Source organism: Papaver somniferum, chromosome 9 (genome assembly GCF_003573695.1).
Source record: "Papaver somniferum cultivar HN1 chromosome 9, ASM357369v1, whole genome shotgun sequence".
Classification (NCBI taxonomy): domain Eukaryota; kingdom Viridiplantae; phylum Streptophyta; class Magnoliopsida; order Ranunculales; family Papaveraceae; genus Papaver; species Papaver somniferum.
This window is the reverse complement of record NC_039366.1, coordinates 90,646,744-90,659,459: the sequence shown is the minus strand read 5'-3', so window position 1 is coordinate 90,659,459 and position 12,716 is coordinate 90,646,744. Positions and strand designations below refer to the sequence as shown.

The window sequence follows — 12,716 nt, the reverse complement described above, 5'->3', positions numbered from 1 at the left end:
TTTTTGTTCTCTCAACAAGCCAACAGGTGGTATTGTTCTTTTTTCCAAAGATGCAGCAGGTGAGAAGGTGGACAACCATTCTACGGGCTCATCAATATAAAAGATCATAAGTCCTCATTAACACTAATCAGGGGCCATGGTTGCGGATTACAGTTTATACATCAATTGAAAGAAAGAAACAGAATTACATTCATACATACACCACTCTGCCAAAAACAAAAAACTCTCATCAACCCAAACTAGGGTCGTGGATCTATCTCAACCTTCATGTCAATGAACACCAATTAGACAATTACAACTTAAAGCTCGCTCAATGCAGAAACCCACCACTAAAAATTAAAATTAAAAATAAATGAATATAAATTTGAATATGTATAATTGCTGAAAGATTACAAAAAAAAATCATGATAAATAGTGTTAAATTCTGACAAGAAATATGCTTAATTCAGGTCCACTATTACCATCAGGGTTCATCATATAAAAAGTCTCTGAATCTTTGGATCCAGTAACACGTTCAAAATGCGCTCTCATATAAGTCATTTCACCCTCAGTCATATTTTCATTTTCTGATCTTTCGGTAGGAAGAACACCAGCACCCATTGAAACAGCATGGAGTAATTGCATGACATTCAAATCATCTTGACTTGGGTCTCTCTTCACACCATACCCCAATTTCTTCCCGTTACAAAACATTGTCCAAAGTGGTTCATCGAGCAGCTTAACTTTCTCACTTGGATGCTTTTTATCACATTCCAATGCTATTCTTACTAACCCTGAACCCATCTCTTGTAATAACTTAGCTGTTGGTATTGCTAATTCAAGAACAAGCATCGGAAGACATTTAGGATTTTGTTGAATAGCAAGGCTAATACGAGACCGCCGGAAACCAAACAACGTACCCGTCATTCGGATTCCTCCGTGCATGTGGTTGTTATCGGTACTGCTTCCGACACTCATAGTCGGCATTTTGCAAGGTACGGGTGCTATAATGGGCAGTGAACGAAAGACTGAACGAAACCGACGAAGTAATTTATTGGGTTTGGATTTTTTTGTGTTTGCAGAATTAGGATTTTGAAGGGAGAATCCTGGGCGAGATGGGGATGGAGGTGAAGAAGTTGTTGGTGTAACTGAATTGCTTGGTGATCGAAACAGTGGGTATAAAGCCATTTGAGGTTCAGGAAGTGGTAGTGGTGGTGCCATGAAAAAATGAGAAATAAAATCTATAGAAAGATACAGAGACGGACAGAAACAGGGAGAACTAGAAATTGTAGCTACTTCTTGTGTATGACAAATGATGAGCTATAAATATATAAAAGTCGTTTGATTTTTGCTGTAATGGGTGCTTGTCCTGTGTTGTGTTGACTTGAAATGGAACTAAATTCTTCTTTTTTTCTTGTTAGGAAAACTGAATTAAGTTGTTTGCACGTACATTAATTTGTTTAATTAATCTAATTTAATTAAGTATTATTCCAGAATTTATGTGATTAATCATGTCACTGTGAAAATAAGAAATGGCATTAGAGACAGTAAAAGGAGCTACTACAAACCAATTTTGCTGCTGACTTCGTAACTGAGATTGATTGAGATCAGAGGTTTGAATTTCTACGCTTGCAGGAAAAAATCCCTTCGAAGGTATTGGAAGTTGCCTCTGGGGAAGTGTTACTTTTCTGTGGTAACTCTGGTTTTACTGTAACTATGGATTTTAGGGTCGTCAACACTAGATGCTAGCACATCCTATTCCTGCATACCCAGACTTATTCAAAATAAGCATATTTAAATCCATTTTGATTAATCACAAACGATAATTAAATATTTTAATTCTGGACTGTTTCCAGTTTGTAGTCTGCAATAATAAACTATTTTTTTGGTTCAAAAGTAATAATAAACAGGTGTTTTCTTTTAATATTATATATCTAACTGGTTCTGCATAAACACCAGAAAAAATATCAGCAAAACACCAAGCCCCTGGATGGTTTGGTAACAAATAATGTTGGTTAAAGTCTAAAAAGCAGATCAACAACAGCTAATCGAAATCCAAATAACCTGATTACCTGACATCATTTGTTTTAGTTGTTGGCCATCAGTACAAGGAACCAAATGCCTACCTAGGAATATATCAGCTACTGATGAAAAGCTGCACAAGTGACAACCATCGAGTTCATTTAAGAGAAACGACATGATTATACTAGCCATTTAGATACAAAATCGAACAAAATCTTTGCTTAACTAAGCACCAAAATAGAAGCATTCAGCCAATTTAAGGGGCCTCTCCTGATGATGAAGATGGGACTTGATACAAAATGTATATCCAAAAACCAAATTTGGAACTGTAACTAAAGAGTGAAAAGTACATCAATTGTATGTCACAGTTTAGCTCTCTTTGCTTGTAGTTACAAATAAATGACGGTGGAACGGAAATGATTCCCTTCTCCATCTGATTCTACTTCTTAAGCCTACTAGATTCACGGGCCATGTTATAGTGGGGTCGCAAATCCTGTTACAAGCAACAACAAAAAAACAGATCAAGTTTCTTCCTACTGTATCAACTGCCAAAAGTCAATTACATAGAAAGGTCATTCAACATAACACATCCTCATCTTTCAGACACAAACAAAAACATCTGATAACCCATTTTATGGAGGAATGCCATCAAGGGAAAATAAGATCCTTTAACAAACTAAAGAGGGTTCTTGAATAGGCTGTGCAATGTCATGAATAGATTATTTCCTAATAAGCCACATCGACGACCGCAGATTTACCACCCTACTACATGCACAAACATAACAACAACTTTTCCTAAGTCCTAACCACTGACAATTTTGTTTCATAGCTTAAGAAAAATTTTCTGAAATGAAAATAGAAAGAAAAGAAAAAGATTAGGCAAGCAAATATCAAGAACCACCTGAAACCATATCTGTCACCTTGGAAAGGAAGCTTATCAAGAATAGTCATCCACCTACGTAATATCGAGGGAACTCCCTGTCAAAATTTCAGGAAGACAATACATGAAAAAGAGGGTTGGGAAGGAGGAAAACCTTTCGTTACCATACGTCTACTAGTCACACAATCACAGCCCAACAAGATTTTATGAGAATCCCTATAACAACATAATACAATTTTTCAGACTAGACTTATTGGAATACATCCCCAAGACCCAATTTCTCCAAATTATGTTTAATAATTTAAGCCTTAAAATAATGAACTGAAATGCATTGCTCTCTTAATGCAACAGCTTGAAACAGGATCTCCTCCTTTCATAACTCATCATTCATTAAAGTAATGAACTGAAATCATTTACTGGCTACAGTCACTCTCCCTACTACGCAGCAACGTGTTAACAAAGAGAAAAAAAGGTTTGCCTCCCAAAGGTTACTCATGACACGCACTTTAAGCTACTGCAAGATACTTTCTAAAGGAATGGATGAACACAGCCATATGACACACATTCCGTCAAGACAGACACCAGGAGTTAAAGCATTTGAACCTAAGAATTCCCTAATAGTAGACGACGGCAGTGGGATGAACAAATCACAACATCCTGTATTGAGCAGAGAAGACAAGTTGAGAAGTAATTATGATAAACAACTAACAGACTCACGAGGTCATTAGACACACAAACAAGACATTACAGCAACCATTGAATTCCAGAAGAATATTGCCCCTTTCTTTCAAAATGCTCAGTAGGGTGCCCAATGAACGAACGATTAGATCCAGGGTTTTTGATGTTTGGTATCAAGATGGTAAGTGATGGGCCTGATGGCACTTGACTCTTCAAAAATAAACAACGTAATACTTATTTGCAACAGGGCAGAATGCTACTTCATACTTTAATCAGACAAAGAATGAATGCTGGAGCCAGTAATTCACACAAAATTCTATTAATTGTACGATAACTTTGCTGATTATAAACTAGACAAGTGTGAGCTTAAAATTCAAAATGAGAAAATAAAAAAGAACAGAGAAAGGAAAAAATGAAAGGGACACACACCTTCCAAAAGCCAAGCCCAATTTCCTGCCTTCAAAGAGAGCTTTGAAGTAAGCAACGCAGATGCAGTAACACTGTGCAATGGCATCAACCACTGTGCGCAACCCAACACAGGAAGCCTAAAACATCACATAACATTCAGATTCGTTATAATCGATGAACAATAAGATTGCAAAATTATCTTTCTGATTTAAATATTCAACGAAAAGAACCCTTATCGAAATTATAAAATAGGGATTTAAGGGGAAAAGATACCTTGAAAAAAGTGGAGATTTCAGAAAATGAGATGTAGAAGTTGGTTTAGCAGTAGAAGTAAATCCACCAAACTTAGCAGCACCAGAAGCAAATGAAGATGACTTTGCAAAGCTTTGAAAAGCTCTTCTTGCATAATTAGCAGACATGGTTCACTTTTTCATAAACCCTAGAAAACCAAGAGTGGTAGATCAGAAGAAAGATAGAAAAATATTCTTTTGAAATGAGTTTAGGGCTAGGAGTTTAAGGGACGTGTTTGGATAACAATGTTTTTTCTCTAGTTGAGCATCTAATTGTTGCCTGAGTTGGTCAGGTCCCCGTGAACCTAATAAATGGAGGAGCAACTATACACACTGAGTACACAAGTTCATGTTCCAATTGATTTGGCATACCAGGTGGCTACTGCATTGGCCTCACAGCCCAATGCAACATTGTAATTTTGCCAACCTGCCTGTCTTTTTGGTAAGGCATCTCACTTGTTTATTTCATTAATGCATTTCTTTTGATAAGAAAAAAAACGAAAACTACAAAATGTTAAATCCTTTAATGAACCACAAACCAAAACCCATTGATATAATCAATAGAATAAAAAGCTTCTAATCCTATCCTATCAACGATAAAACAGAAATCACTCACATTGACGTTTACTGGGACCATTTCTACAGTAATTATTCTTCTCTTCAACCCACTGAATTGAAGATCCCATTTCTATGATGCTTTTAGAGTATGCAAAACCTAATTCGATAGTACAGCAGTCATATCCATTTCATGGTAAATGAGGGATTTTCTCGAGCTAAGCTTAACTGAATCAAACTTTTAACTAACCAAAATAAATAACATCCAGAAACATGTCAAGTGATTTGATTATTCTACAAAATGAGATTTTTCTAACTAAGATAAAATTATTCTACATAGAAGATTCCATTTCTTCCACATCCAATAAGAAATACAAACCCTAGAAATCAATAAAAAGATTCACATCACTAACAAAAGCATAAAAAAAACCATTCAGATGCGATCAGGAACCCAAAACCCTTACCTTTATGATCTCGCTGTTGATGCGCAAAACCCCTAACCCCCAGTGAGAGAATAAAAGAAGACCTTTTTTGTTTTCTAAATACACCCCCAGAACTTATATCATAATGACCGTTTTGCCCTTGTGAGCAGCTTTATAAATCAAAAGAAGTCTTCGGCAAACTGCCAGTTTGTGTACTCTAATTGCTTTCAACTCCGCGCCTACTTCTTTCTTGTTGTTCATGGCGTCTGGCGGAGGAAATGCGGTGGTGGAATGGCACCAGAGACCATCAAACCCTAAGAACCCTATTGTCTTCTTTGACATCACTATTGGAACCATAGCTGCTGGAAGAATCAAGATGGAGCTCTTCGCTGATATCGCTCCCAAAACCGCTGAAAATTTCAGGTTTTTCTTCTTCGTAGTTTCCCATATTTACTTGCTCATGAATTCAATGTCACCTCTAAAACATACCCATTGAGTACCCTAATTTAATTTCTTGTTTCAGCTGTTTTCTCACCACAGATTCACTATTATTGTAGTTTCAAGTATGTGGTTTTAGTTTTTCTCTTCTTATTAGTGCAGAAACAAATTGATTGTGGATGAAACTGGGAAATATTGTATTAATGCTAACCAAAGTTTTGAACACTTTAATTCTTGGACCAAGGTTTATCTGTTTTAGGGTTTTAGCCTTTTAGGGTTTATGTGTTTCAGAACTGATATTTTGTTTCTGTTTTCTTTGCCAGGCAGTTCTGCACTGGAGAATACAGGTAATTTCAAAACTCTGTGTAGGAGCTGTCATTGAGTTACCTGTGTATTTAGTGTAAATAAATCGGAAAATTTTGTGTGTTTGTAGCCTCTAAAAAGCTTCATATACTATGATTGTAGAATAGACAAATTGATGATTGGAACATACAAGTCATAGAATTCACTTTGTAGATGTGCCGTTGGCACTTGATTCCTTGAGCCACTAAGCCACTTACTGTCTCTGCGATGATAATCGTAGTCTAGGGTGATATTATTTAACCTTGCATTATTCTTTTAATATATTTCAGAAAAGCAGGATTACCAGTTGGGTACAAAGGGTGTCACTTTCATAGAGTGATTAAAGATTTCATGATTCAAGCTGGTGATTTTCTCAAGGTAATTTTTTATCATTATGCTTGAGACTGACTCCACATCTCTGTTTTTCCTTCTTCTTTTTTTATTGTTGTATTCTGGACTGGTCTTGGTTGTGCGCCATTTTATTGAATAAATCCTCTGTATGACATGCGGATGTGTTAGATAGGTCTAGATTCTAATTTTTACTGAGGGGAAGGTTAACTGTAACATACAAATGGTCTTGTTAAAGAATCATGTCTTCATGTGGTGATGTAGTATTCGTATCAGTCAATTCAGTGAATTTTATTCAACAACTAAACCGTGTTGAAAATAAATATTAACATAGATATTTGATAAGTATGACAATGAGAATGTTTCATTAGCATATACACTTATATCGGCGAGATGTTTATTCGCCAACATCGCAGGGTACACTTAGTTTATGTAGGGCTTGCATCAGCTTCCCTCTAGGCAAAACAACATTGCACTTGGGTAGTTACGTTCTGTAGATCTATCTTACTTCCAGATCCTAAAGGAAATACTTTTTTTTCTTTACTTTAGTTGTATAATGTTCATCCATTTTTCTTCGCATGTTACGTATATAGCAAAACCTCATGCTTACCTTGGCTACAATATTTACAATTGATGCAAAATCTCTTAGTTAACTTACCTGTTTTTTGAGATTAAATAAATACCTTTTTTTTTCAGGGTGACGGTAGTGGATGTGTATCGATCTATGGAAGTAAATTTGACGATGAAAATTTCATTGCGAAGCATACTGGCCCTGGACTGCTGTCAATGGTATGAGATTTTGCACCCTGTATAAAAGCCAGTTGTTTCTAATTAACACTGTTCTTTTAGGTCAATGAATTACTCACTATCTTCTCGTAAAAAGGTTTAATTTGTTTAATTACCAGTAACACTTAGATTTTCATCATCTTATGAAATGTTTTTATTCAAATATTCCAAAAGGCTAAATCAGAGTCATCTTTGTGAAATTAGGATTACTTTATTACAGGCCTGATTTTAAGTGTCTAGACCCTAAATTATCAATTATGGTAGGAGAGTGGTCATCGAAGTGGAAAAGGATATAATATAAACTGAAATACTGGAGACTAGCTGAGGAACCCTCGAGTTTCTTGGCTGTCTCGAGACAGCCCGTAATCCATCCCCGAACCCTATTAACTGGATACTAGTAATGGTTTGTAATTAGTTTATCATTTCTTGAGGATGCAGTTTATGCATTTTGGTTAGGTAGTTTGTGCAAATTCTCATCAAATCAACTTACGCATTCCAGTTTTAGGGAATATGTTAATGGTAAGAAACACCACAATAAGATATGTTAAAGTAACTTGGGCTCCGGTGAATTCATATGGAAATACAGTGATGATTTATCTTGATTGTCTAGTTTGAGAAAGTTATTCACAGTTGATGTGTGCTGATCTATTATTATTTTGAGAGAGAAACTAATAAAGATGCTTGTTGTTGATTTCCGAGCAGGCAAATAGTGGAGCCAATACCAATGGATGCCAGGTAATATTCCTTTCAAATTCATCTATATATTATGTATTGTCAATGTAATTTTTTCAGAATAAAAATGATTTTCATTTACAATCGTGATGAGAAATGTCAGCAATTATAGAAGGAAGTGCTATGCTTTCTTGTTCTTGAGCTTCCTCGCATGATATATTGACTCTTATTATTTGAACATTTTTAGTTTTGATGAAACCCATTTTCTATGCTGTGTTATTATTAACTTTATTTTCACAGTATAATAACCATCTGTTTGTGTTGAATTACAGTTCTTTCTCACATGCTCCAAGTGTGACTGGCTTGACAATAAGCATGTAGTCTTTGGGGTGAGTCCTGCATTACTGATTTTATTTATATACCGACGGTAACATCTTCCAAAGGTTTTAAAAAAAGAGAACTTGATTGATGAACTCATGTACCGCCTTTTAATGAATTTTGCTGTTTCTTACAGAGGGTGCTTGGAGATGGTCTTTTGGTTCTCAGAAAGATAGAGAATGTGGCGACTGGACCTAACAACAAACCTAAACTTGCTTGCGTCATCGCAGAATGCGGGGAAATGTAGATTGAAACCTGTATGATGTATTATGCTCCAGTAACTTCTCGGGTATAGATACTTAGAACACTAATTTGGGGGTTATTCTGGTCTACGAAATCCTTTTTTTTTATCTTTGATTTTCTGTGTTGGAAGGTCAAAAAAAGAAAAAGAACTGCATGGTAACAGATACCTTAATAAAAAATGAAAGTATATGGTTAAGCGCGGCAAATTATTTTCTTATGACGCACCTGCGACTATTTATAAATGAACCATGGCGACTCTATGTATGCTATTGGTATGAACTATGAACCCACCCAAAGTAGCTTCCATAAAAAAGAACTCGAGCACAGTGCTGACATTAAATGTTTTTCCCTTTCATGGCTTGAACGTGAATACTGGAGGAACTTATCCTCCGATGACTATCTCAGTTATCCATTCCGTAGCTAATACTAGTTGTGTTGGTTCAGCCCCGGCTGGTGCAAGATGTTCTTTTCACCCCAATTTGGACACACACATGTTGCTTTTTTACTGGTCGGGCAATGGCGTGAATCAACCCTCTAAATTTCCTCCCGAGGCCAGATCAAGGGCAACAAAATCAGTCCTCAACTACATTGAGTTAATTCCGAACTCCCCCCAATTTGGGAGTGTATTGGATCCGTGTATGTAAAAACCATGTTTTTTATTATTCTAGTTTCAGAACGACACTACTGTTGCTAAACAAAGAAACAGTAGCAGAACCACCATGCTAAAAAAACACGGGACAGACCACTTATCCTCCTTACTTACGGTTCCCTACTACCGCACAAAAAGATGCACATACTACTATCAAACTAAGCAGGAGTCGGTCACAATTCGCAGCCAATTAACACTGAGGAGTTCTGGTTCGAACATTGAGAGAACAAAAATGAATTTGAGGGAACAAAAATGAGTTCCTCAAAAATTCCTCTTCCAAAACAACTACTAGCATAAATAATGCCGAATTACAAAACTTTCGTTCAGAACTGTAAGCTACCACAAATTCTTACAAAACAAACTTTTTAGTGCTTGGCGCGAGAGTAATGATTGTCATTAGGATTCCTTTTTCCACTAAACACAGCTAAAGCTTTTCTAACTGGTGGCTGTAGAGGAGCTCTTTTGTCAGAGCTGTTGCGGAAGATATCATCCGAAATGAAAATAACATCTCCCTGTGATGGAAAAGGATAAAATGTTAAATGACAAAATAAATTGTTATTTCTGCCACTGGAGATGCCATGCAAACACCGAAGCTGGAGATGACAACTTATAAAAGAAAAAACCAAATTCTCGACAAAAGAAAAAACACACCAGCGTGCTTGATTTCTTTTTAGTTTTGGGGTATAAGACTTTGTGAGGTAGTTGATCTTCACGTAATATGAGATTCTTGGTAATGGCATCTCTTCCCCCTTGAGGTAAAGGAAGTGAAAACTGTTCGTAGAAAAATGTTTATCAACGAAGTGAAGTATAGTGAAATAGAACAAATATTAACAAATATCCTAGCACTTCAAACAAGAAAAATAAATGTTATTGTTAACCAATAATGATAAGTACTAAAAACACTTGTAAGATTCGTCAAAGCTAACAAAAATCCTTACCAAAACATAGATCTATCGTGTCAGTTTAGTGGACATTTTGCAGAACTAACATATATAGTGGACCCTACTGCAAGACATACCATAGTTGGGGATTTCAATTCTAATTAACAGAATGCCTGATCTTAGCAAAGGTTTCTAGGTCGAACAGATAAATTTCTGCCCTATAAGCTTGCCAAACCTTGGGAACTACAACATACAAACTATCCTGAAAGAATCTTTCAGTGTGTGGGAAGATCAAATTAAATACTTACTTTTGTGCCACGTAGGGTTATACGTGGCTTACGAGATGCTAAAACAACCCCATTTTCTCCAACAGTCGCTGCTACCTTGCGTAAGGTGCCCCCATTCCCACATTTTGGACAGAAGATCCTCCCAATCTCAGTAGTCACTTTGTTACAGGCATGACAATTCAATATCCACCTGGCTCAAAAAAGAAACCATCTCAAATTAGATAACTAAGCCTTTCCAAATAGCATGTTGCATATTTTCCACACCCTTTACGGGTGCGGACAAACAGCATCTAATATGACATAAACTCCAGTAATCAAGAACATGATTCACAAATCACATAACAGCAATTTCATACATCATAAATTAATTTCAATCTTCTTTTTTCTCTTCTGTCGTTAGGTAGATAAAATTCGTTCAAAGAGGAAGGCAGAAGGGGGTTTGATATATCAGGGACCTAATGAACGAAATACAAATGAGACATACCTGTGTAGTTCACGAATCTGCATACCACCTGGTGCCAGAAGACGCAATCCAATTTGAAGAATAACATTTTGCATTGCGAAATCACCCGTTACACAGGCTACACTTGATTCGGACAAGGAGCGTAATGCCCAACTCTGCTCGCTGCTACCATCATCCACAAATGATGTGTCAACACTGTCATTTGTCTCACTTGAAATATCCAACTGATCATATTCTTCATTGCATGTTGCACCCAAAACACTACCTGATAAACCAGGTTCTAATCTCATTTGCTCGAGTATTACAGTCAGATCATCATCATCATTTTTCTCCCCAACAGTTTTTTCTTCATCTTCTATATTATTGTTTACAACTTCCAACCTCTCCCTGGTCCCATCTAACTTCTGATTAGGGCCTTGAGTGTCCTCGACAGTATCACCGTCAGTGCTTTCCTCTCCATCTAGATGAACATTACTTTCTGATGATGCCTCGGACAGTTCGCGTCTGGCTTTTCTTCTGAGAAATCTTCTATGAGTACTTCGACATACAGCAGGAAGCCAGTCATTGGAATTGTCATCTTGACCCTGTGAAGCATCAACTCCGTCAGCTACCATCTTACCTTCAATTTTTATCTCTTTCTTTACGGGAGCATATCTCCTTGGTTTCCTGAAGCTGCGACCAACATCCTCTGAATGAGTCTCACTACGAGTTTCACTAACATCTTCAGTTAAACCATTTTGAGAATCTCCATTACCATCTACGGGTAAGAGATTAAGGTTTAAGTCTTTCAAAGGAAGGATCCTGGATTCTGAGTTGGACCCTTGATCGACTGCATGTTCTAAAGCTTCCCACTCATCCAAATTAGGTACATTGGAACCCCAGCCAGGCATATCCTTTTCAGCCAACCTTTTCACATTAACAACATGGATTGGAGGAGGAGTATCTCGGAGATGGTTAGTCCCATGGATTTGGCTTTCCAACATATACGTCAGCGCAACAAGTTTAAGATCAACATCTGAGAGGACTTGTAAATCACCAGTTGCTCGTGCAAAGCTGATAACTGAACACGATATAATGTCAATAATAAACTCACCGAATATTAATAACAAATCTCGATATGGAGCATACAGCAATGTTCACAACTGACGCAAATTAAATGAATAAGTTCTTCAAAGCAATCTAAGAACATATACACGTTCAAGAGCAAATAACTGTTGAAACCAAATAAAAAATGTAATAATGTATTACTTTATACAATTCATGCATTTGTAAGCAATACCCCTATTGTTGTCATTTTCAACTATAGCAAACTATCAATGGCATTTGGAATTAAAACTAACTAATATTCAACACCTGAGGAAGACAATAACCTTTATTAAGAGATTCTGCGGAGGGTTCCATGGTCTCTACAGTGAAGGGAAGGAGTTCAAGCTTCTGACGAGAAACAGGATCTTTTATCTCCTCCAAAACTTCAGAAACAGAAACAAACTTATCGGCAACATTATTGAGATTAATTCCACCTTGAATAATGGCATTAGCATCCACAACAGCAACTGAGATTCCTTTACTTGATTTACAACTTCCCTCAAAGACTCGATTGGTTGCGTAATTAGCTGGTTTTGGTTTTGGAAGCGCCTCTTTCTGAACAATTTTGCTCCAGCAAGAAGTCGCTGTTGGTGGTGGTGCTGATGGAGTCATCTCATCCATTGTAGTACGAGTAGAACGTGAAATTCTGAAACCATACAAATCCAATACAACGAATCATAAAATTACAGAAGAATAAGCCTGCCTTCTGAAATTGGAGAACTAAGAAGTTTAGACAATAAAATGAGAGAGAATCTTACCAGTTCTGCTCCTGCAAGTAGTTGGAAGTTGGAACTTTAGAGAGGGAGAGGGTTATTAGGGTTTACGGCAGTCTTCTTTTTATTTTATTTTATTTTATTTTTTTAATAAATTATTATTTTATAATTAATATTTTTATTATCATAACCACGT

General features: G+C 36.6%; 4 protein-coding genes across 7 annotated transcripts; 1 reads left to right on the top strand and 3 right to left on the bottom strand.

The window, feature by feature from the left end:
• Positions 1 to 417: 417 nt before the first annotated feature.
• On the bottom strand, positions 418 to 2,178 carry LOC113312265 (protein MIZU-KUSSEI 1-like). The gene is made up of 2 exons (XM_026561026.1): positions 2,052 to 2,178; positions 418 to 1,220 (listed from the first exon to the last, which is right to left on the bottom strand). Exons 1-2 carry the CDS (start codon positions 2,176 to 2,178, stop codon positions 418 to 420), a joined length of 930 nt encoding a protein of 309 aa, XP_026416811.1.
• On the bottom strand, positions 2,144 to 5,362 carry LOC113312112 (protein NUCLEAR FUSION DEFECTIVE 6, chloroplastic/mitochondrial-like). 3 transcript variants are annotated; one of them, XR_003341642.1, is made up of 5 exons: positions 5,277 to 5,361; positions 4,241 to 4,406; positions 3,989 to 4,104; positions 2,903 to 2,979; positions 2,144 to 2,494 (listed from the first exon to the last, which is right to left on the bottom strand). XR_003341642.1 is itself a non-coding variant. In XM_026560870.1 (5 exons), exons 2-4 carry the CDS (start codon positions 4,384 to 4,386, stop codon positions 2,957 to 2,959), a joined length of 285 nt encoding a protein of 94 aa, XP_026416655.1. In that variant the 5' UTR covers positions 4,387 to 4,406; positions 5,277 to 5,362; the 3' UTR covers positions 2,144 to 2,494; positions 2,922 to 2,956. The 3 variants fall into 3 exon arrangements, 2 of the variants coding, with proteins under 2 accessions (XP_026416655.1, XP_026416656.1); XM_026560870.1 differs by having other exon boundaries at positions 2,922 to 2,979; positions 5,277 to 5,362; XM_026560871.1 differs by lacking the exon at positions 2,903 to 2,979 and having other exon boundaries at positions 5,277 to 5,359.
• Positions 5,363 to 5,426: 64 nt separating this feature from the next.
• LOC113312111 (peptidyl-prolyl cis-trans isomerase CYP22-like) lies at positions 5,427 to 8,658 on the top strand. The gene is made up of 7 exons (XM_026560869.1): positions 5,427 to 5,657; positions 5,996 to 6,019; positions 6,305 to 6,392; positions 7,059 to 7,151; positions 7,851 to 7,883; positions 8,153 to 8,209; positions 8,335 to 8,658. The coding sequence occupies exons 1-7, from the start codon at positions 5,494 to 5,496 to the stop codon at positions 8,443 to 8,445; spliced, it is 570 nt and encodes a 189-aa protein (XP_026416654.1). The 5' UTR covers positions 5,427 to 5,493; the 3' UTR covers positions 8,446 to 8,658.
• Positions 8,659 to 9,259: 601 nt separating this feature from the next.
• LOC113311042 (RNA-binding protein NOB1-like) lies at positions 9,260 to 12,641 on the bottom strand. 2 transcript variants are annotated; one of them, XM_026559889.1, is made up of 6 exons: positions 12,566 to 12,641; positions 12,092 to 12,453; positions 10,743 to 11,781; positions 10,280 to 10,448; positions 9,742 to 9,861; positions 9,260 to 9,602 (listed from the first exon to the last, which is right to left on the bottom strand). In XM_026559889.1, exons 2-6 carry the CDS (start codon positions 12,426 to 12,428, stop codon positions 9,456 to 9,458), a joined length of 1,812 nt encoding a protein of 603 aa, XP_026415674.1. In that variant the 5' UTR covers positions 12,429 to 12,453; positions 12,566 to 12,641; the 3' UTR covers positions 9,260 to 9,455. The 2 variants fall into 2 exon arrangements, with proteins under 2 accessions (XP_026415674.1, XP_026415675.1); XM_026559890.1 differs by lacking the exon at positions 9,742 to 9,861 and having other exon boundaries at positions 9,326 to 9,602.
• Positions 12,642 to 12,716: the final 75 nt, after the last annotated feature.